Source organism: Haemorhous mexicanus, chromosome 8 (assembly GCF_027477595.1).
Source record: "Haemorhous mexicanus isolate bHaeMex1 chromosome 8, bHaeMex1.pri, whole genome shotgun sequence".
Taxonomy (NCBI): Eukaryota; Metazoa; Chordata; class Aves; order Passeriformes; family Fringillidae; genus Haemorhous; species Haemorhous mexicanus.
Window position 1 is genome coordinate 9,743,935 of NC_082348.1, and position 24,862 is coordinate 9,768,796.

The window sequence follows — 24,862 nt, forward strand, 5'->3', positions numbered from 1 at the left end:
ATTTAGCAGATGTTTGAACAATCTTCTTTTGAACTTTGCCTAGGATTAAAAAAGATCTTCTAGAATTTAAATAGCAGCTGCAGAATGAAATAAGGTTGCCTTTCTTAATGTGACAGAAATGTTCATCCTAGCCTTAAACAAGGAGGACTGTTTTATGTTCTGTAAATACTGAGGAAGCTAAATTTCTGTGCACAAGACACCCACACATTATAAATTTTATAGGTGTCTAATTTGCAGCAGTTGACATGAAATAACCCCAGTGGAAAGGCTGGCCCAGCTGCCTGAATGCTTCTTAGGTTTTTGCTACAAAATCTGCAGCTCAGCACAAACAGGAGAACAATGGACTATTGTGGCCATGAACATCAGGTTAGCAAATTTGGTGATACAATTTTATTTATTATCATCATTACTATTCTCAAAGCATCAAGGGACAACCCAGCAGTCCTCACAGAGGATCATGTCCTGGATATGGAAATGAACCCAAACAATCTCCAGGGAGCAATAAAATACACTTCCCAACAGCTGTGCAACCCCCCCAGCCTTTCTGCCATGCTGGTCCCAGCAGGGTTCCTACCCTGTGCAGCAATGCAAAGGCACCCTTTGTTTAAGTAGTGAGATTGATGCTAAACTCAACCCTGTGGAAACAGTCCCTGTGGATCCCCTAGGGCTACTGATTCCCCTGCCTCTTGTTCCTACCATGATCAGACTTCAGCCAAAGGCTAACTAGTTCACTGACACAGATGGCTAAGCTTCTGAATGGAGGAAGTTAACATACAAACAGCTAATTTAAAAACAAGTTTAGATCTCAAAATGAATTATTGTTCCCTTTCAGACTGCATGCATTTCTTCTTTGCTTGAGACTTAAAGATTTTTCATTAATTCCCATACTTGCAGGTTTCTCAATGTTTGCAAACAGAGATCTTATATGGCAAACATAAGATCTGAAACAGGTTTTGAAAGACCTGCTGTAGTGAACAAAGATGTCCCTAGCTTTTATGCATCTGGTTTGAGTTAATATTTGTATCCCCTTAGAATACACAAGATTTTTTCTAAGCTAGGCTTTTCCTAGTACACGTGTTTTAGTAACATGAGGTTGTAATATACTGCACATCAAACAGATGTGCTTCTGGAGGCTATCCCAAGGAGAACTGCTCACCTTTGGGGGGAGGCAAAGTATAAACCAAGACTGTTCTATTGTTTTTGGGGAAGACAAAATACCTTGATTCCCATTAAGATTATTTTAAATCCTGCTGCATGACGGCTGCTTACAACTAACATGGCATGTATTATTAAAGATGTTACTGCTGAACATGAAAATAGCTAACACCTTTGCAAATCTAATCAACATATTTAATTCATTGTCCCACTGTGGTTCACAACTCTAAAAGACCTTCAAACCAGACTTAAAAACATATACTTAACCAAACTCTGTTTCTGTTGAGCAGAGCTCAGCATATGCTTAACATCAAGGGCATGTGCTTAATGGGCTCGTGAAGCACGTCTGGGTTTATGGCTCAGCACAAGCAATTTGCAGCTGTTTTCATCTTCCTTACAACACTAATGTGCCCACAGAATTATGACAGGCCAGTGGCAGGAACCAGAGCTTTGGCCTCCTCAAGGGGCCCACTGGGCTGAGGGAGCCCAGCACACAGCACCAGCCTGGGACACACCAACCTGTGCCAGCCCCAGTGGGGAACCCTGGTCAGGGTGTTCCATTTACAGCCTGAGAATGGGTGAAGGAAAATCACCACAGCTAATTACACACCATAGCTAATTAGCATGAAGAAACTACGTGCTGGAAGATGACCCCCAGGTGTTTTTACTGCAGATTTACTGTAACTCCACCACTCCCAGCAGGTGTCAACACTCCTGACTTGGAGAACACACCACCTGCATGTAGTTTTTATTTAATTACCATGATTTTCAGAAATATGCTCTGCAGTGCTCAAAGCACAGTCATTAATCTTCAGTAATCTCTCTGAACAATTTCAACTTTTCTGAGCCTGAAGCCCCTCTATAAAGCAGGGGCTGTATTGTCTGAGCATAGGATTTTATGCAAGGCTGTTGCCATGGCAATGTGACAGAAAGGGCAGAACCCAAACAATATTTGAGCATCAAAGAATTTTAACTGCAGGGAAAATTCAGAGGTAGATTCTATATTAGAACTATAGGCTGTCCAAACTGCAGATTTTGAAGCTTAGGAAGACTGGATATTATTATAAGCTCTCTTGGGGATAGCTGTATTCCAGCAATGCATTATCACTGATCTGTTCCCATTATAATCCATCCATTTCACAGAAAACGACATGTTTTGTAGGGGAGTGGAAAAGCAATCTGAAAAGGAACAATTGCACATCTCAGCTTTGGGTAGAGAAAAGAGAAAGAGGGAAGAGGAAAAAAAGGTTATAATCCAAACTGTATTTCAATAGAAAGCCTGGCTGTTATAAAAATAATAATGGTCTTGGCTAGTCAATTGTTGTGAAATAATGAACCTTGTGCACCTTTATAATATTATTGCAGGCATTGTATAGAGCACACTAATAAAAATGGATGGCTAACTAAATGAGAAAAGGCTGCTGCATTATTTTATAAGGCAAGAATCCAGTTCCAGAACACATAAATCGTAAACTCCAAACCAAAGAGTTTATACCAAAAACACAACATAGCTTTATTGTTATTATTACCCTGTTGCTCTTGTATATGCTGCTACAAATGTGTTTTCAAAATAATTAAAAATCCAAAAGCCTTAGTGACGGAGCAGAGCATAATTGTGTCTCAGGAGTGCTGAGTGCCCCAAGCTGTTACAAACCTGCATCTAAGAAAGGTGCTGCCTTTATGTTCACATGGATTGGCTTGCCACTTAAAAATAGGAACATACAGATATGGAAGTTAAAAAAACCTAGCAGAAGGCCTGGGACATAGATGATCTTTGTTCTAACTCCATCTCTCTTTCTTGTCCAATGTTTAACTTGGATGACTCCACTCTCCTATATCTTCTGAGTCACAGAAACAGGGATAGTGCCAGTCATATTTTCATGAGACTGAGTACAAGCTTGCATTTAACTAATGGTTATTTTTTGCAAGAAACATGCTTTTTGGATTAGCACATTTCTAGCAAGAGAAAGGCCACCTCAGTGCTGGGCTCCTGAACACCACTACTGGCCCCTGAGCCTAAAAGAGGACTGCTGTCCTTCCCTCCATGACAGTGAGATCTGCAGTTTTGAGGACTGCTCCTGTTTACCTATGGAAAGCCAGCCAAGCTATTTGTATCAGCAGCCTGTTCTTTTTGCTCCTGACTGCTCATCCAGCTGCAGGCATTAGTGACATACTTTTAATTTTTTTGGCTTCTCATGCATAACTAGCAGTCCCTAAGGAGCAGACCCAGCACAGGCCAGCTTCCCACAGAGCTGGGCTGTGTGGACAGTCTCCAGCTACAGTGGAAGCCTCTCCTGAGGGTCAAGCATCTATGAGGTCTCTCAGCCATGTGTAGTGTCTTGTAATGTGTGTGTCCATAAATACATGTGTTCATACTACTGCATTTCTTCTAATTAGAGCAAATTGATGCTTGCTCTCCCTAGCCTTATGTGGATTTTCACAGAAATGATTTTTGAGTTTAGAAGTTTCTGCCAAGTTGCTTAAAATTTGTTCAATGGGTATAAAAGTTGTCAGAGGACAGAGCACAAACAGATGTGGAAAACATGAAAGAAAATGTTGCTTTCTTATAAAACCAGGTTAAAAAATTTCTCCTATCATAAAGGTAAGGATAAGTCTCTCCAGGATTTCTCTACAAAATTGCCTGCCCTATAATAATTCTATTTTATCTGTAGCTGTCAACTAGCCAGGTTTCCATCATTTAATACATCACATGTTTATTTTCTATTGTTCTTCTCAGTTAATAAAAATATCACATGGCCCAAATCAAATGCCTACAAAAGTCTATCACTATTTCCTCTATTACCTGAATTATAAACTCATAAAAATATCAAACTAGCTTAATTTTATTTTCTATAAAAAGGTGCTAACTTGGATTACTTACATGAACAGGGTTTAATACATCATTAACTCATGCTCTTTATTTGTCATTTCACTGTTATTCCTAGAGAAAATATACCAGGTTTGCAATTCAGTGCTATTAACTACAAATGAGACAGCAGATTTTGAAAACTGTAATGTTTTTATCAGCTGACAGGTGAGGTGGAATATCTGACAAGAATCCTCTTATGGTTTTTATTTTAGGTTAAATACAATTTCTGAAAGTTTCTCAGGATCTTTTGTATTATTTATATCTCATGCAGGAACACAGCCATTACTATGTCAGTAGAAACCATACCAGCTTTGCTGCTGTAGCTTAGATATTCTTGTAGCATAAGAGACCCTGCTATGGAAACTTGAACAGATTTGGAAAGCAGCTCCCTAATAGACATTCCCTTGTCCTGTTCCTCCTGGACAGGACCAAACTGTCCCATTACATTTACAGCTTTAAAAGCTGTCTTGCAACAGAGATCAAGGATCACCTGTTCCTGAGAGCTGAACTGCACTTTAATGTCAGCCCTGAACCCCAGAGACTGGAAATGACTCAGGGTGGGTATAATCTGCAGTTGCTCAATGCCAGGACATTAAATCAGGTGTAGGTGCATGTCTGATTGCTTGCAGGCTGCAGTTGTGCTCCTTTTTCTGGGCCATGCTAGAAAACACCTGCAGAGCCTCCAGGCTGGAGTGGTACCATCAGTATTGCTCAACACAAACCATGTAGAGCTCTTTTCATAGCTCCAGGATAAGCAACTTCCACTCACACATTACTATAGTTCCTAAAATGCCAATGGGGCAGGCCAGTCTATGGTGTGATGGCTTGTTTTATTGTATTAATTTCTGATTCAGTATTATTTGGTTTTACTGTAACCAGTTGTCTGTGCATTTCAACGTTTAAAGCTGTTTCTTTCCCAATCCACTCCTGGCTGCCTCTGCAGTAAGAACAAAGTGTGATCTTGGATAGTTTGGCGTGTGATTAACAGCTGTTCAGATTGCCTTGGCAGTTTCAGAGTATACTAATTGGGTTAACAAGGTACTAAGTGCTCCAAGGTGTTATGAATATGTTGTAAAATCAAAAACTCTGCTGTCAAATGCATTCGTTACTCACAGTCTGTAATTTGCTTGCAAGGAGCCTACTCCAAAAGGCAGTATTTCCAGCCATTTCTCCTACTCATCTGTGAAAGACATTAGCACACCAGCACCAAGAACACCTTTAATCGATGCTGTCTCATTCCTAGAGAAGGAATCTCAGCCAACAGACTCCTTGGTATCTTTGGAGAGTGTCAGATTCCTCCTCAGATGCAGCCAACAACTGGGTCCCACCAGGCCCTTTGCCATGGGCTGCCCTCACCAGTCTCCTCTCAGAAAAGCAAGACCCAATATGCCACCTGGACACAACCAGTCCCAATGGGGCATGGATCTGATCCCATCAGGTCCGAAGTCTGGAACACCCAGCCATGGCTTGGGGCTGTAACACATGCCTCACTTCCTGTTTATTCCCCATCCCAGCCCCTTTATTGCTGTTCCCATTCTCCCACTTGAGGCAGCATGCCTCATTCCCACCTCCTGCTATCCAGGCACACTGCCTGACAGTGTTTCTGATTTTTGCAAAATAACAACCTCAGCAATCAGACCAAAGGGCTTTCACAAGCACCCCGTGCTCTCCATTTCACAGGCAAGATCAGACCAATGACACTACTGCTCAAGCCAAGACAATCACAGTATCATTTGTTCCCATTACCCCTGGTGCTGAAACATGCCCAATTTGTCCACTGACATAAGAGACAGGTTCATGTGATTCCTTCTCCTGCTAGTTCTTTCCTACTAAAGGTCATACCTCCTGATTTCATTTCTTTGGAACAGAGCAACTCATTCTTTATTGTCTTCCCTTTTCCTGTTCCTTTCCCATTCCATTAACATGAAAGCCTCACCCAACAGTGACATTCAAGTTGACATTAATTTCTGCTGTATTTGAAGTCAATGTAATAAGATAAAACCTATGCAACCTATAAAACCTTTGTCTGATACAACTGAGACATGCTAACCTGAATAACTGGGCCAGTTATCCAGCCAGAACACTGGCTGGAATTAAAATTAGATGGTGGGACAAAAACAATTCCTCAACTAACCAGCATCAGTGAACAAAGTTCCTGGTAACACTGGGGTTGGATCTAGATGTACATTAAAATGAAAGATAGGAAACTTCATTTTTTCTTTAAAAAACTGAAGATGGAATAAACCACTGCACACTATGCAGCAGGCAGGGGAATAACACATGAATATGAGTAACAGGTAAGGAAATGATCACCTAGTCAAGAGTTTGTTTGCAAAGAGTGAATCAGCCAAGAACGCACTTTAGCGGAAGCTGGGAAGGTGTACAGAGGATGGCTTGTTCCAAGGCACAGCTGACTGTACATGGTAGCAGCTCTTCATGCAGCCAGCACTCCTCAAAGGAAACAGGTGTGACAGCAGGATGGAAATGTTTAATCTTTGGGTCTAAAAACATGACTCTTCCTTGCTTGACTAAAAGACTAGTGTGGGCTCAAAGCCAATAGGAGGCTCATAACATTCTCTTGTTTCAAAGCAATAACCTGCTTGAGAAGGACACAGATACAGGCCCCACTAAAGTCAGTTCTCATGTGCTTAAAAGAGACAGGGTTTGGCCTGGAATTGGTTTCCAAAAGTGGAGGTGGGAATGCACAGGTGGGATAGGCAGCTGAATGCAGACAGCTCATATGTGCATTCCAACACAACACTTCTAACAGGAGAGAATTCTGTATTTGTTATATTGCAGTTGAAGAAAAGAGAAACTGTCTTTTTTCTGCACCAAAAAAATCACTGGGACCAGTCACACAATGGAAACATGCTGACCCTCAAACAGTTCCTGGAATAATCACTTGCTTTAGCACATTGCATCAGCTCATAATGGTAGGCAAAGAAAAAAAATGCAGCATAGCAATCACAACCAAGCACAAAAGGTTCAAATCTGACTGATTTCTAAGGACAGTAACTAAATGCCCAGCATGGAGCTTATATTGTGCTAAATTGAGGCTGCCATTCCCTCTCTCTGCCTGCTGCTCATGAAAGAGCTTGGTCACCTACCCTGTGTGGTGAGTCAAGGCTGTGCAATCCAAGCTGCTTCCAGTGACTTCTTTCCTCCTACTCAGCCCCCAGAACCCCTGTAACATATCAGAAGGCTGTGCCGGGGGAATGACTGCAGCTGGGTAATCTAACACTCCTACACTCCTAACCCCTTTAGCTCCAGCAATTTAAAAGGAATGCTCACAATTTATTTAATCCTAAAACCCATCTTGTCACAAGAGTTAATAGCCAGATAATGCTATGCATAACATTCTAAGCATGGCGCCATAAATATGAAAGCATTTAAATAAAAGAGTTCGCAGCAAAACTTCAGATCCAAGGTTCACTCATTAAAAATCAAACCAATGTATTAATCTCCATTGCTGCATATTTTAAAGACATGAAAACCAGATCTAAGATGGATACAGAATATGAGACAGACCTCTCATGCAATTCAAGTCAGTTGCTCTCTTGCAGCTTGTCAGCATGGTTGTTAGGACAGGATTTACCATCAAAATACAACAGCAAGTGAGACCCCTTCTGTTAGTGATGATAATGTGAAAATGGCAAAAACTCTTCTTAATTCTGCCATCATTCAAGGCTCATTTAAAACTCACTGAACTGCTAATAGCTACCATGATTTTATTTCATTTCCCTCAATCATACAGATGCTGTATTGGGAAACTCGGAAACCCTTACTGTGCCCCATCATGAGTTTATCTTTACAATTAAAGTTGTTTCTCTTTGCCAGATTTATTTTCTCCTCTAGAGCACTAAGAAATTTAGCAGGAGAGACACAATCTGTTGTGACAAAAATGCAAAGTTAGAAAAGTGTTCTAGCTCTTTAATGGTATTTTTTTATTGTTTCCCATGAGGGGAATTATCCCCAATAATGGTGATTGCAAATCCCTGTATACTGGGACATTAGCCTCCCTTATGCTTGTTACTGAAATGAAAAGAGACATCTAAAATATTACAGAGCTGTTTTATAAAGCACTTATCCTATTAAGCCACTTAGCCATAGTCTTTACATAGGGATGGGATGCCCAGAAGAGTTCTTTGGGGAATTAATCAGTTATAACATTAAGAAAAGCAGAGGAATAGTCTCATTCATTAGGATTAATTTCAGCAGTTACTGTATTGCCCTTATCAGCAAAAATGCCAGGTTTGTGGATGCAAGTGGTCACCTTTCAGATCTGTACCTGGGGAGCACATCCTGGTTCTCCTGAAATGCAGCAGTGCTGCTCTTTGTCTCTCACAGAGGGCAAGGACTTGGGAACCAGCAGATGGAAAATAAGTTGTATATTTGTTTAAGAGACATCCGCTTCAGCCCAGCTCTTACTTAACTATCTTATTCTTTTATCTCCCCCCTCACAGGCAAAGTGATTTGTTCCAAGGCTGGAGGCAAATCCTGCTCCTAGTGAAGCAAAACCCTGAGCAGCTGATCCTGAAAGGCTGGATGTGATGTGGATCTGTGAGAGGCCCAGAGCCACATACCTGGTGGACAGTGAGGTGCTTTCCTTGACTTGAAATAAAACTGATTTACATATCACCCTGTTTACTTTGCATTCTTCAAAAGACTTACCTTTTGTGACCATAACTGACCTTAGCATCTGCCTAACCCAGTACAAGTGCACACTCACCATCCCCTTTTTCGCCCTTTGCAGTGCCACATAACTAATTGCACTTCAGCCTCAACAATTTTTTTTTTTTGTGGAAATGAGCAGGCAAGTGCTCATAAATAACACATAGGCATCACACAAAGAGAAGGTCATAAGGCAGGAACTCAATAAGCCTGAGAAAGGGTTGATTTTTAAAGTCCCTTCTCAGTCCTCAAATTTCTCTCCCAGAAGTCTGAAGGAGAGAGGTTTCATAAAGGTAAAAAGGTACCAAAGGTTCAGTTCCCAGGGAGGGCAGCAGAACTTCAGAGCTGGAAGGAGTTTCTGCAAAATAACTGCACTGAGGCCAGGACCTAGGAAAGAATGTGAATCCTCAGAGATTTCAAAAGGCAACCCACAAAAACAACCCCTGGAGGCCTGGTTTACACCTCTGTTATATCTGAGAGGCAGAGGGATGGGGATGCTGCCATAGTCTTCTCAGCCATTGCAACAAAAGCCAGCTTGTTCAAGAACCTCAGTCCCCAGCCTGTTCCTGCAGTCACAGCTGTTTAATCCAGTACAGAGCTGGGCAAGGCTGGATCTGCTGCTGGGGAGGTTCAGGGGGCCATCAGCCTTTAAACTGCCCCGGCTGGCACTGGAAGCCTGCACAGTAGGGCACTGTCCAGGATGTGTCCAGGATGTGAAGGCAAAGACCAGTCAGCCAAATGCCATTCTGCCCATTTGAGAGGTAGTGATGGGTAGAGAACACGGCCCTGACATTTCTAAGTACAATCACTTAAATTCATACAAAAATCAGCTCTCACTGCATTATCTGCAGCAAGCCAGAAAGCTGAAGTTTCTCTGTGTGCATTTCAATTTCCCTTCTTTTCTCTGTATAAATGTCACACTTCTAACTGATGGTTTAATGACTTGAGTTTTAAAGGAAAATCCCATGGCTTGGCTAAGTGCTTCTTCTGCTGGGTAGACTCCTGCTGTCCTTTCCTATTGACTGCTCAGGATCATGCAGTAAATATCAACACTGGAGAACTTCTAGTAATAATGCCAACTGAGGCCCAGGACCTGTGGGGCACAGCTGGCTCCCACCCTCAATTCTTCCTGCAAGCTGAGAAGGATCAGCACCTTGAGAGATGGTGCTCTAAAGACATAAGAACAAACCCAGCTGACTCTTGTGAAAATAAATCAGCAATCAACCCACAGCTTTTCTCCATGCCAGTGGAAAACATGCATGTGTGGTCCAGCCTTGTGCTTTCAATAATTGTTTGTTTGCAACCATGGTCAGGAAGGGACGCTGTAGTGTCAGGAAAAATTAACCCAGGCAGAAAAGGGCTTGTGGAGTTGTGCCGTGTTTCACACTCCTCTGTTTCTTGCCTGCACACATTTGAGAAAGGAGAGTTTGATTTGGATTGTTAGTAGGTTTTAAATTAATGCAAGACACAAACAGAAAAATAAAGCTGATCTGGATAACCACAGCACTTGGATTCTGGACACAGAGGCTTGGGGGGGAGCTTTGGATGCCTCTCTCCCTTCTGTTAGCTGCCAGTAGCAAGGCATGCATGTGGTTTACAAGGTGGGGAGAATGCTGAATCCAAGGCAGGGAGGTGCCTTCTGGGGCAGCCTGCAGCAAAAATACTTGGCTCCAGAATAAATACTGCCTCAGATCACTGAAAAGGCCATGAGTTTGTGGACAAGCAGAAGAAACCAGAATAGCCCTTCCCGTAACTCAAAGCCTTTTCCTACCTACTTGACCTAGGGGTGTTAAGAAGAAAGAATCCTTTACTGGGATTTAAGGGGAAGGAGAAGACAAAATCATGATAAATCCAGTGGTGTGATTACTTCCTCCAGTCCCCTCACATGGACCGTTTCCAGTTCCAGCTTTCACCTCCCTCAGCTACTTTGCCAGCTCTGTGCTTCCCTGTGGCTTGCCCTCCATGTCCCATGCCTCCTTCTATTGCCTCCCAGTCCAGTATCTCTGTGCTTCTGATACTTCATGGTCACAGCTGTGCTCAACCAGGCAACACACAAAGACTAAAGCTAAAGAGTTAAAATCAATTATCTCGCGATCTGGCTGCCCATAATCAGGCATTCCACCTTATATGAGGGCCATGCCACAGGAGAATGCATCAATGAGTTTTATAAAGTTTTATCTACATGTTTGGATGGAGAAACATTTACCAGCAGACAGCAAGGTGAACAGAGGAGAAGTATGAGCTGAGATGGTGGGCTGTGAAATTTTCTCAAGAACTGATGAGCTCTGGAGACACACAGTCTTGATGACTCCCCAGGAAAGGATGAATTCACCATCCCAAGAGTCAGCCAAATCTGGATAAAGCCACCAGCACACACTCACATCACTCAGAAGTGATGCAAGGTGGCAATGGCTGCTGCTGCAGATGAACACTTAATAAAAGCAGAGACCCTTCAGCAGAATTTCTGAACACCCACCTAAAAGCTGCTACATGACTGAATTAAAGGTGTTCTTATAAGTATTGTTTGTGAACTGTATTTTCCTGACTTGATTGCCTTGATATGAAGAAAAAAGGAATTTGGAACTGTTTCCTTTAGTCACCCACCTTCATACACAGTTTTTTTTTTTTCCAATATCAAACCTCTTGCTAATATTAACTTCAAACTTGAATGATCTCCAGTGTCCTCTAATGTCCTTAATCAATGAAGTTTAGTGTTGTTCAAAGGTCAGCTCCTAACACTAAGTTCTGATCTCACTTAAATTTTCTTCATTTCTAGACAGTTACTCTGTGTTATCCCCATGTGCCCTTTATAGCTGGAACCATCTTGTTCCAAGGTTTTCTAAGTTTCTTGAACAAACCTGGCATCTCTAGTAAGCATTAACCACACACGAATGATGAGTTCTAAAATGAAAAAAAAACCTATGCCAAAAAGAAAACATATTGTTCCTCCAGAGGGATATATTTTATATTGTACATCCAAATTAAACAAACACACTGTAATCACCAGAATGAAACCCCAGAAACAACTCAAAACAGCACAGGAAAAATAAACATGAACTCAAGCTCTTTGAAGAACAGGAGGAGAACAATCAGATTGAGATGAGGAACAACTTCTTGCTTAATGACAACATAGAAAGTCAAACTTGAGATGAAATTAAAAAAAATAAAAATACCCTTTTTAAAAACAAGTTCTGAATACTGTTTGCTCCTTTCTTTCTATGCCAAGTACTTTAGATGATCTAGTGGCCCAAGAATGGATACAGAGACAACCCCAGAATACTGATGGACTATTCCTATTCTATTTCTGTCCTCATTTGGACAGGACCTCATAATCTATCCACTTTTAATTAATATTTTGCCCCTTTAATCAACAGACTAATTTGGAACACCAGCACAAGGCTGAGGCAGGAGTGTCCCTTTTATGTCCTGAGCAGGCTGGTTTCCAGAGTGGTGTCAGATTTTTGGGAAGGGGGTCTGGAGAGGTGCTTGCACCCCTGTTAGAGGTGATAGTGCAGGTCAGTCTGTGGCAGCCCAAGGTGAGGAATCACCTCAGCAGTGTCACTCCAGGACTGGCATCCTCTGCTGTGCATGAGGTGCAAGGTCAAAGGTGAAAAGGAATTGCTCACGAGGAGAAGGGGAAGGAACACAGTGTTAGTTTTGATAAGCAATAATAGGAAATGGCCTTTAATGACTTACATTAGCAGATATAGAGGAGGAAGGCACTCAATCACTTGATCTCTTCAAATACATATGCTTTTGTCTAACCATTTTTGCTGGAAAAAATACTAATTTTGACTAACATGAATCAATTTGAACTTTTCCCCAATCAAAGACCAGTTCAGAGACAGAAACTCCTCCCCCACCTGAAATGCAACTCAATTTCTAATGCAAGATAATTGGCAACAAAGCTTTGACATCTGATTCTTTGAAAATCGCAGCACATTTATAAAAGTCAAACAACAGCTGGTCTCTCTGCAGAGCTGAAAAACAGAATATCCTTTAACTCATCTGTGCAAATCAATAATTTATCTTAATCCTTCTATTTTAAAATCACTGGGGCTGGTCATGTCTTTGAAATAAAGACAGAGATTTTACTGTACTTCCTTCCTTCATAGTCTGTTTTGATTGCATCAAACTCATTCACTTAAACATCCCCCTAACTTAAACATCCTCTTTCTTCACAGAAGGCATCAAAATCTTTTTTTGTTGTTTGAATAGTAATATAGATTGATTGATATGGAGCTTATTTCCTGTCATGTAAGACCACAGTGTTGTCCACAGCTGAGTTTTCCAGCCATCTTTTAAAGGGCAGCACTCTCCACCATATTCTGTACATTTTAAAATTACAGCCATCCTGCCTAAGCAGATTCACATGTGCTTCAGAAGTGCCTTGTGACTGAGAGATGTCATATTTGCAGTGGATTTAGGATACTCATGAACTAAGATTATATTATTATACAAACTTCAACTGTGTGCCTTGCACCTCTCTGGGGAATGTGTCCATCAGCGCATCAGAGATCTGATACCAGTCCAGTGAAGACCAAAGTCCATTTTGTCAAAATTCACAGGGAAAAAAGTGCCAAAGGCCCCAGAATTGTCCTAGGAGATCTGTGCTGTAGGCAGAACCAGTATTAAAACCTGAGCTGGAGATTCTTTGCTACATGCATTATACATCACTAACAAAAGAGCTGCACTGCCTGCAGATGGCAGGTGGGTAAATTCCTGTACAGCTCCAAGCCACAGTGCCCCGTGTACAGACAAGTAAAGGCATTGTGAGACCTACCAGCCAAGTCCCCAGGGCAGAGATTGTTACACCAAGGTAGAGCATGGGCCCAACACTGAGCAAAGAATGGTTGTAATTGTTTGTATCCCTCTGAGCTTCAGAGTTTTCTGGGAGTGCCCATGAAAGTTTGCACAATTCAAATTAGGTGTGGCACTTCAGTCCAGATTTCCTTCATTTGGAACTCTAAAAATGTAGTTTGTACCCTGCCTGTTTGAGTGTGTTATATTTCACTCCAAGAGCCTCAAGTTAATTTTCCAAAAGACTGAAAAGCATCAAATTTAGAGAGACAAGCAGAGCTCTGCAAATCAAAAGCTGGAACATTTCATGATGTTGGCACTGCTGCATTCCTGATAAGAAATACAGGAAGAAAAGGCAAAGTCCTTACTTATACTTAGGAAAGAGAGAAAAAAAATAAAAGTGCCACAGTAATATTATTGAACATCAAAGATTAGAAAGGCAAGTTCATGCCAAATCAGGCATTGCCAGCAGAGATAAACCAGTCTCATTTTATCAACGCCAAATGTCACTTCAATGACTTCAGTTTCAGGGAACCATTCACAGTGAAAAAAGATACATATATTTGTATATTTTTCTCATAGAAGAGCTGAATTTACAGGGGTCCTAACCAAGATTCAGAGCCAGAACTGAGAGGCAGCCTCCCAAAGCCCAAGGAAATGTTAAGAAATTATCATTAGAGAAACAGAGAGATGTCAGCTCCTGGCTGAACAATTTATTTCCTGGTAAGATAAACATTTTGCTACTACATGACAGTATCTTCAAAAGAGTTAACCACCTATAGCTAGTGAGCTCTCAAGCAGGGTAATTAAAATGCCAAAATGGTTTATGTCAGTTTTTCCTTTGATCACTATCATGTTTTCTCTTTTCCACAGGTGAGGGCAGTAGGAACTCAGTGTGAGAACTGCTCTCATGCTAGGCAGCATCCAAGCAATAGAAATTCATCCTCTGGGGCCATAATTCACTGCTCTTTATCATACCTTCAGAGGAAAAATTCACTTAACAGTCAGCAGTCATTTTCTGTTACATAAATTTAATTTTACTTGTGGTCCCATAAATCACTTGTGGTCCCATAAATCACTGCAGGGAAGCAGCACTCCAGACAGTACAGTGAATTCTGGCATATTCTGCTGGGACAGTGGCAGAATAACCACAACAGTACTTACAAAAATGAGACCAAATCAATCCCTTCCTTTCCTCTTTAGAAACTCACAGTTGTTTAATCTAATCCAATTTACTGAGAGTAAAATCTCTTGCTTGGAGGAAGAAACCTCTTCAGGTCAATGCCTGGCAGATAAGTTGATGGCACCTACCACAGTGCTCCAGAAAACAGGAGGACTTCTAAATACTCCTGATTCTGTATTTAAGTGACTTCCTGCTTCACCACCCACTCCATATTCCCCTGATCCTGCTCTCCCTTGGCTCTGCCACAGAGTTTGCATTGCACCTTTCAGCTTCCTTCCCATCAGCTGCCACACACAGCACCCACTAACCACTGGCAGGGAGATTTTCCCACTGACAGGTGTTTGCTGTTCAGGTCAGTCCCACTGCTCAGGTGCTGCACAGACTCCAGGCCATGGTGACACATGTTTTGGCCATACACAAGCACTGCTGGGGGCCAACACCCCCTGTCCCTTGATATTCCCCCAGCACTGCAGTAGAGATGTGTCTCCTGCACGTGACACAGAGCTCTCGGGCAGTGAGTGAGCGATTCCTGCTTCAGCAACAACATCAAAGCTGTTTTACCTTGATTAGAAGCTTCTCAAGAAAAGAGAATTTGCCCCAAGTGGCTTGTTCCAATAAGCCTGAATTCTAAAATCTCCCCTCTTGTACAAATTACCTTCAATTAGAAGAGTGATTATTCCCAGATTTTATATAATGCCACCAATGTGGAAGAGGTCAAGATCTCAGTCTCATGGATGCTGAAAGATGAGCTGAGTATAGCATCTAATGGAAAAGATAAAAGTGTGTAATGTAGATTTATTTTTAGAGAGTAAAACGTTTTCATTTCACATTTCAGAGCCTTTTTCCACATCCAAAAACAACAGAAGGAAATGAGAACTGCTCTCCTCAGTATTCTGCAAAAGCCAACAAAAAGGAGGCCATTGGAAGCTGGACCAGTATCACCAGAAACGGCTGTTTCACAAGCCAGCAGCTCAGTGGGCTTAACAAATGAGAATGCCCTGCATGTAACATTTCCTTTATGCAATTCCCCACTGCTTTGAATCCAAATATAAAGACTGAAATCCTGTCTGCTGTGAATAGGGCAAGGATTTCTCTCTAAGGAGAGGATTTTAGATAGCAAGCTGAAGAGGGCTTACTGTACAGAACAAAAGCTGTCTCCTTTGCCTTTTGGAAAAGGATGAAGAAGTTTTGTGTAGTGGGTTACCTAGGACCTGACCTGGATGCTCAATGGGAATTGCAATTACTGTAATAGTATTCATTATCTATTGATTCTTTAGCACTGAGTCTGGGTCATCAACCCATTTTCCCCCTTCTATATAAAACTTACACAATCCAAATGACAATTCAAGTAATTATTTTCCTGTGTATAAAGTATTTTAGATTATAGATTGCATATAAAGGAGTCATAGATTGCAAATGGGAAAAGAAACATTTTATATGTTCTCTCCTTCTTTCATTTCACAAAGGTGCAGAACTTAGTTGAAGTCTGTGTTTTTACTACACAGTATTTCATGAAAATGAAATGTTTGAGCCTGCAGATAATTGATTTTCATATTTTTGACAGAGAAAAGCCCAAAGAAAGTAAAGATATCAAATACTCATATCTAGATGTAAGAAGCTACTTAATCAGATATTTAAACAGACCAGGACATTATTTTATTTAATTTTTTTAAAATCAGGAGAGTCTTTATATATAATCACCTGACCACTGCCTGCAGTCAGGAAAGTCTGAATACTTAAAGGCTTAATAACACTTCTGGACTCAGGCACATTACTGAGTATTTTCAAAGCAGAGTTTGCCACCATAAAGGCTACAAAACCAGGTCTGAATTCAGCCCTGCATTGTGCGCTGGGACAACAGAGGACAATGCTGTAATTAATGTACTAATGTAATGTTTACATGAATTTGTGTCTCCCCCTGTAAATTTCTCATCCAAGCAAGGGAAAAAAGGAAAGGGTCATGTGCCATCAAATGTACTTTGTGATGGCATCCAACATGTGAGTGACAGAGCAGAACCAGGACTCAGCCCCCAGTCAAAGTGCTCTATCCTCTGTGCCAAAGGATCCCCCTGATAAATGCCACTTTCACATGTCTTGAGAGAAGACAAATCCCTGCTGAATTTACAGTAAGGCTATTTCATTCCCACTTAACAACAAAAAACCTTTTTGTCTTTTTAGGAGTTTGAAATGCAAAAGTAAAGCTTAGCTCCAGGGCTGTGCCATGGTGAGAGAAAACAGAAATTGCTACTTATAACTCAGGAGGAGTTGACTCACAAATAAGTTGAAAGAAACACATATGACTTGAGGCATGAGGAGTGTTGTTAAGCAGAAGTGCTACTTGAAATTGAGAATCTTTGAGGAGCTGTGATTTTCTTTGTCTAAAATGTTGTTTGACATTCTTGTCTGAACATACGACTAATGTGTTAGGCAATCCTCAGGCATAATAGCAAGGTTTAGGGAAAGGACAAAGTGTGTCAGATAAATCTTTGAATTTTTTGGCTTCACATAGTAATATCAACTCTTACATGTTACTTGAGAATTGCCTCTGGCATGGAGTTAATACGTAGATGGTCCCAAGGCAGGATGAATCTGCTGCCATCCTGGCATGCTGCTGGCAGTGCAAAGCTCTTGACATGGGTTTGCAGATGAAGCTGCTCTGAACAGCCAGTTCTAAAGGCAGGAGCTCTTTCCATTGACTTCTCTGGATGGAGAGCTCACTGGAGCACAAAGATAAGCCACCCATGGAGGCTGCAGATGCAAAAAGCTTCTAGTCTCGAATCTGAATTCATGGGAATAAGTCTGCTGACTATGCTGGAGTTAAATAGGCAGGAAACCCCTGATTGCTGAACCCTGTACCCACTGGAGCTGCCATCAGCCCCACAGGAGTTAACTATAGCATGTATGCTATGTGAACTATAGCATGTGTGCCATGAACTGTCAGCTCTGCCAAGAAAACATGCGTGGAGAGCATGATATGGCCCTGCCTTCCAGTGCTGATAACTAGCACCTGTTCATGTGAGAATATAAAACCTCCCAGGCCAATCACATTTCATTCCGACCCTCCTAGAAGAAAAACTCAACTACACACTGAAGGAAAAAATCCCATGTGGTAAAATGTCACCATTAGGAGTCCTTTCAGAGCTTTGGATCTGCTGAGAGGGCAGTCCCTGCACAGCAGGTCAGCCCAATGTCTGAGCGGACACTGAGCACGGGTGTGACTCTGCCAATTCAGCAGCAGGCAAGGCAGCTCAGCTTCATCTACCACTAATCTGGGTAACACTGTGCAGAAAAAAAGAACTATAAAGAGATGCAGGGAGTTCATTCTCCTTGAAGCAAAGACATGATAATGCAGCAATCTAGGAGCTGAATTCTACACAGTACTCTGGCATTAGCATCAGAGACAACAAGGAAACAGTTCAGCACGAGCTGCCTCTCTAGTTAAGGATGATACACTGCTACCTCAGGTTCAACAAAACACATACAAGCAACCTTTAGCCTTAGCTAAGGTACACTCAAATTTGTTTCTATTCATTCAATGTATAACAGGACACAAAACCACACAGCCTTAAGTCAGCAAGTCAAAAAAAGTTAAAACCATGACACATCCCTTTCCCTGTACAATCTTTACTCAGTTTATCTCATACTCATTTGCTGTTCAGTTCAGACAAGGTTCTGGATAGAAATTCCTATAAATGTTTCCAGTCTTTCATCCTTAAACCAACTCCTGCCACGCTGGGCTGTCTTTCAGGGTACACAGCCTGTGTTGGCACCATAGCCCTTGTATGCAGCTGCAGCATGCAACATGGAGCATCTTACCTAGACATGGCCAGAATTCATGCAACCAACACAACGGGCTGGGGGAACGAGCAAAGCTTAGGCGAGTGCTTAAAATTAAGCATGAGCTCAGGTACTGCACTAAGTCAGGGCCTTTTAGCAGGGATGATAAATGTGAAAAACACAGAAAGTAAGACAAGTCCATGTGGATTGAAGACTTCTCAGACATCGGGCAAAGTATTTGCATATATTACAGTGGCCTTTAGATTGTGAGGCTTAGTACTTTTCCAATGCACATTATTGGACAAAAAAGTTAAATCACGGGGACATGCATTCGAGATAAATACAACAGACGGTCTTACAAAGGTAATTTTTTTGCAATTAACTTATATTTCTGAGTCCAGCTTTCAAAACAGTGTCTGCACTGAACCTTACCTGTGAACTTTACAACCATAGCTTGGACTTTGATTTTGTGAAGACACCCTTCTACCTTGTCTGAGTGGCAGCATAATTAAAGCCCTGACAAATATGTAAATCCATAAAGGCGTGGGAGAATTCAGCTTTTTTCAAGTTACATGTGATTCCAAAACAATACATGAAGAGAATATGGGCATTCTCTCAGGGGATATGACAAACCCCATCAGTGTAGTGAAGGGAATTATTAACTGCCCATTTTCTCCTACAATCACCTGCTAATTCAGTGGAAGAGCACAGCTGAAGGTATCAGGGTGACAAATTCAAGTGAGGCATCCTAGTGGAGCTGGGGATCTGGACTCAGATTGTCTGACAAGTAAAATGACAAGTATGTAAGTGCTGACAGTGTGCAGCTTTCCAACAGACCCTAGAGTGTCTCAGGGCCATCCATATGCTCCAGCATATGCCTCTGAGGAGAGGGTCCAGAATCACAGTCTCTGGAAATGGGAAGTCTCCCAGGCTCTCAAGATACCAGCCAGGATCCCAGTGTTGCTGCATTAATTGTTGTCTAAGTACCTGCATTCCCTCCAACAAACAACTGATTGCAGCTCAGAGGGAAATATGTGACATAAGCAGCTGTTAGCTCGTTCCAAAGCTGGATCTCCCAGGACAGATTTACTAGGCAAGAAAAGGTTGCTCTGGGCTCTTCCTTCAGAGCCAATTGAACCTCTGTGTATTAACCACAAACAAGCAGCAGTAACAGAAATGTTACTGTGTAGAAGAGCAGTACTGACAAGCACACAGAAACAGACTGGGTTTTAATAACCTAGCAAAGGGGAATACAAGTTTCAGCTCACTCAGTAGAAGACCGGTTGCCTTCTTTTGCCTTCTATTCTGCTTTTCACTTACATTCTTCTGGGGGCAATTACCTGCCAAGCATTTTCACATTTCAGTCCTACCTTATCACTGTCCACTGTGTTCTGTGATGTCCTGGAGGCAATGGAAATGGTGTCAGGTTGACTGCTGCCATCCCCTTGGCTGTCTGCATCATCTATTCCATCTCTGCAAGAGAGGTGATTGGCAAACAATGACATTCCTTAACACACCACCAGTGAGCACAGCGTGAGAGGTGGAACTGAGAAGTGCCGAGCCAGCAGGACAGAGCTGGATTGTGCTAAAATTACCCTTCTGAGGCAGCCCATGATGCTATAGAGCTCTTGCAATTTGGAATGATGTCACCCTCAGCCACAGGATTTGGATTTGCACATAATCACTACATTTGTTTAAATTTCTTGGGGAATTTAATACTAAGCCATAAAGATGCTATTCAAATATAAAGACAGTATAGAGCTCTACCTATTTACCTCACTGAGGCTGCTAGCACATTTTCTTCCCTTTGACTGTACAGATAAAAGTATCATGAATGTTTATTGGTCTTTCAAAGTAAATAATTAAATAATACAAAATATATACTTAAGGACAAAGAAAAAATATCTCTCTATTCTGTACTAGAAAACTTTTGTGTTGGAGCATGTTCTTAGAGGAAATGTCTGGATCTCTGCTATGCTACAGGTCTCCTGGGTAACTTGGTTATTTATGCTTTGGACATCTCTATGACACAGCCTGAAGTAAAAGAGGGATAAGAATTGATGAGGAAATGAAGATGCTCAAATTACAGGTGGCTTTTGGGAACACCACAACAGAAAAAGAACAATTCATTTTCTATGATTTCTATTTAATCCAGGATCGAACAAGTTGACAAAAATATTTAATATTACTTGACAGGCTGAAACAAGTTTGTATTAGATGATGAAATACAGATTATTCACTATATACTCTTCAATATATTGTTAGGATCAACTATGATTTTGATTGCCAAACAATTAAACATGCCAAACAAGGAAAAAAATCTGGTTTCGCTCAAATGTGAAGAAGTAAAAAGTACTTTAGGAAAGAACTATAACCTTGGACTCTGAAGAATTTTTACTGTTTCTCTCTATACTTGGAGCATAAAATGAAAACTCTTTGTATGTATATCATAAAAAAGATTTCTAGCTACTTTTGCCAAGACAACATAAAAAAAGCAAAGACAATGAAAACAGCTTTGACTACAGTAAAAACCAGTAAAAAGTCCACAGACACCACATTGCTGTGGGTTGAGAACACACTAGTGATTTCATGTTGTGGGGAATGACTGAAGTTACCTTCTGCTGTTGTTTCTCTGCTTTGCTGGTGTCTTGGGGAGCTGAATGGGCTCTTTCAGAGCTCCTTTCAGATGAATGATCCTTTCTTGAATAACTTCCCGGATATTTTTGATCCATTCCTGTTTCGTTTCAATGCTGGATGCCTAAAGTTTCACAAGGCAGAAAGATAGAGGTTTTATCATGTTCTCACCTCCTGTGTAGAGGAGACATGGCCAGCTGATGAATGTCATGATTAGCTGTTTGTCCTCTCTGCTGCACTGCAGCAGCTGCTGGAGTCCCTGGTAACCCCAGGGAACTGAGAGTTTTCTGACCAGACCTACTTGGCAAGCAACAATAAAGCAGCTAAGCTCTGGATAAATACATTTAATGCTAGCAATACAGCATGCTCTGCAGAGGGGAAACAGGTTATCAGTGCACAGCTGGGGATTCCTTAGACAAAACACTATAACATGGATTCTTCAGCAGAGACTCCCTTGACAGAACAGGCTGTTAGCTCTGGAGGTCTGTGGAAGAGGTTGGTTGTTGATAAGCCCAGTGGCAAAGGACTAAGAGAATTACACCTCCCAGCCAAACACCCTGAGACCTGCCCTGTGTCAGTGAGCAGCTGCTTCAACCCAGGCTGCAACAGGAGATGCAACTCCAGCAAGGCTGCACAACTGCCCCAGTTGCTGCTGAGGCCTTAGAGCTCAGCTGCTCCTGCTGCAGGTATGACCCCACAGGCAGAGAGGGAAGCCATGTGAATATGAGGAGGGAAGAAACTGACCTTTCATTCAGGGCTCCCAAGGCCTGAACTAGAAGTGCTAAAGACACAGAAAACAAACAGAAAAGACTTACTTTCAGCACTGTTTTATTGTCTGAGGATGGTGTTCGTCCAGACCACAAAGCAAATTTGCAGGGATCTCCTTCAACATGTTCAGTCACTCCCAGTTCTGAGGTCTAGTGTGGAGGAGAGATGATGAAAGATTTCATATATATGAAGCTTCATGAGTCCAGAAAACTTTGGACTTGTAGGAAGAAGTGAGGAGGCTGGGATGGGTAGGGGAACGGGATTTTATCCCATTGATAAAAGGAACAGAAAGGAACAGAAAAGCTCTGGGGTGGCAGGGAAGCGAATGGCTGGAGTGATCCTGTTTGCATTTCCCCCCACCCTTCACATCTCACTACCTTGAACCTCTCCAGACTCACTGCAGGCTGACTTCCAGGTGAGTCCTGCAGGACTCAGGGCCAGCCCTTCCAGGGGCAAAAGTATCCCCACCCCAGCAGGGGACACGTGAGCCTCCAAACACCACTTCTACCTACAAGAAACACAACACCCAGAATATTTTCTTTGCAGCCACACCTACCAGTAACTTGTTCTTGTAAACATATTTTGTGTGTCCTGAAGAATCTTTGATCTCTTTGCTAAACACCAAAGAGATTTCAAAGAGAAACAAATGCCTCTCACGGCCTTTCCGAATGAGAGACTTGGGATCCCACACTTGGAAGGAATCCTGAAGAATCAGCTCTCCCTGGACATCAAGGTTCTCATCAAACCCTAAAACCACAAAACACAATCACTTGTATTTATTATTGAGACAAGCAATTCATAGAAACACCAAAGTCAAGACATGAAATAAAAGGGTCTTTGCCCCAGTGATCATATTTTTCATTTTGTTTTTCTACTGCAGCAATGTAATTACTTCATCAGAGGTCAAATACATCATATGTGCTAAATGAGGCTGCTGCTGAAGTCTTGTAATAATTACTCAAAAATAATATTGTGAAGGTTTCAGTGCTGGTTACTGTACACAGAACTGCATTGCAAGAAATCCTATGCACTTCATTACAAATTCAGTTTGCCCTCCTGCAATTTTAATCACCTGAGCTGATTGTACTGCCCAACTACAGGCACTAGTTCCTTTTTTCACTTGTTTTAGTATTCTGCTTGCTTCTTGGTTTTCCTCAAGCCAGGCTGGAAATTATTTTCCCAGGCCAAGAAAATGTGTGAGACACAATAAAGCATCTCAGTCCAGAATAAAATTTGTACATTTCAGAAATACTCCACACAATAATAAGCCAATAAAAGACTTCGCTTTGTGCCAATCAAACTTTTTTTCCTGTAGTTTTAAAATATTATTTTAGTGCTTTTTTTAAAAATCGTTGGCATAACTATGCTAACATTTTTAAACACAAGCTGTTTTGTCTCAGAAAACCAGAACTTTTGAAATGTTGAAACATTATTATGAAATGTTTTCATCCAATAATTTTTACAGCTGTCAGCAGCTAAACTGATACTGTTTCAGGAGGGGATTTTTTTGTTTAATGGAGAAGGAATGTTTTAGCTAAATATATATATGTACACATACATTGCATATATATATGCATACATACACATATGTACATATATATATATATATATATATACACACACACACAAAAGATACAGATCAATACATCCCCTCCCCCAAACTTCCTAGCCAGCTTTATTCTTTCAAGACTTTTGGAGAAATATCAGAAAGGAGCCAGGAGGTACCTAAATGATGGAAAAACAGTATTGCTACAGTCAACCACTACTAACTTCCACCCCAAGTTACTAACAACACTAAACCATTTCCCAGCAGGTCCCTGCCCACCTTCCAGCATGCTGACGTGCATTGCATCGTTGGCCTTCTTTGGGACACTGAGCATCACTTCCAGACCATCCTTCAGCTCCCCTTTGCCCTCCTCACAGCAGGTCAGCAGTTCCTACGGAGCAATGCAGACACCATAAACAAACTCTGATCCACGTGCTGCCTTCACACCCAGCTGTGCCACCTGCTCCCTGCAAGCTGCTTCAGAGACAGGAGAAAGCTGAGCTGCAGCAAACCCCACTCACAAATAGTGGGGGTCAAATAGGAACAGCTATAAAGATAAAACAGGGTGCTCTCAAGGGAGACTGTGCCCTTGGAAGATTTCTGGGAACTTATGCTTATAGGTCATGAAGCAGCTCCCTTAAGCAGAAGGTAACTCATGAACCTGTGAACTTGCTCTGCATGAGCTGATCTGTGCAGCTCACTGAGGTACCTTCAGCAGGAGTTGGTATTTTGTGATCCTCTGGACAGGCTTGATTAAATAAGAAGAGATGGAGTTGGCCAGCCCGTGTCTTTGCTGGATTTCCTAGAAGGGATAAAAACAGCAGTCAGCCATGGAAAACTGTTAACCCTTGCCAGACAGAACCACCCTTAACTAAATTTAGTGCCGCATCCCTGCATTCTATGTTTAGATTTTTAAACCTCTTTAGGCTCACATTACATGAATGTGGTTTCAGTGAGGCTGGCAATAAACAGCAGAGTCCCCCCAAGGCCACTTAAACTGCACAGTCCCTCTGCAAGTCAAGCTAAAGCTCTGCTGAGTAAACAGGCCTTGGCTTAAGTATGACTTACCTGTCATGTCATCTGGTTTCCCCTAGCTATAAAGGCTGAAAGCAGAGTCTTAACATTCAATTAAAATGAAGTGACATTAAATTAAATTGCATGAGTAAGGTGTAATTTAGCTGTCTAAACATAGGCATTGAGTCCCATTTGAGAGCCCTGGGGTAGCTGAAATATCCACATGGGAACAACAGGTCTGACACAGTGCTGACAGACCTGCTCTGCTCTGAGGTGGCACCTGGGGGCCAGGAGAGATATCCCCTCATGATACCTCTAACAGCACTGTTTCATCAGCTGAACCTCAAGCAAAATGTCTTGGCTGATCACTGTGATGTGCTCACGAATTGCTGGAGACATCACAGACCTGCTGAGGGCTGCCAAGGGCCCAGCTGCCTCCCCACAA

General features: G+C 41.8%; 1 protein-coding gene across 8 annotated transcripts in view; it reads right to left on the reverse strand.

The window, feature by feature from the left end:
* The window catches only part of KALRN (kalirin RhoGEF kinase), a 481,244-nt gene that overhangs the window by 108,011 nt on the left and 348,371 nt on the right, over positions 1-24,862 (reverse strand). For all 8 annotated transcript variants that reach the window (XM_059852696.1, XM_059852697.1, XM_059852698.1 and 5 more), the window contains exons 28-33: positions 24,113-24,205; positions 23,683-23,794; positions 22,414-22,604; positions 21,905-22,006; positions 21,071-21,213; positions 19,826-19,928 (exon numbers count right to left, since the gene is read on the reverse strand). In XM_059852696.1, coding sequence (XP_059708679.1) covers positions 19,826-19,928; positions 21,071-21,213; positions 21,905-22,006; positions 22,414-22,604; positions 23,683-23,794; positions 24,113-24,205 — 744 coding nt within the window. The remainder of the gene's footprint in view (positions 1-19,825; positions 19,929-21,070; positions 21,214-21,904; positions 22,007-22,413; positions 22,605-23,682; positions 23,795-24,112; positions 24,206-24,862) is intronic.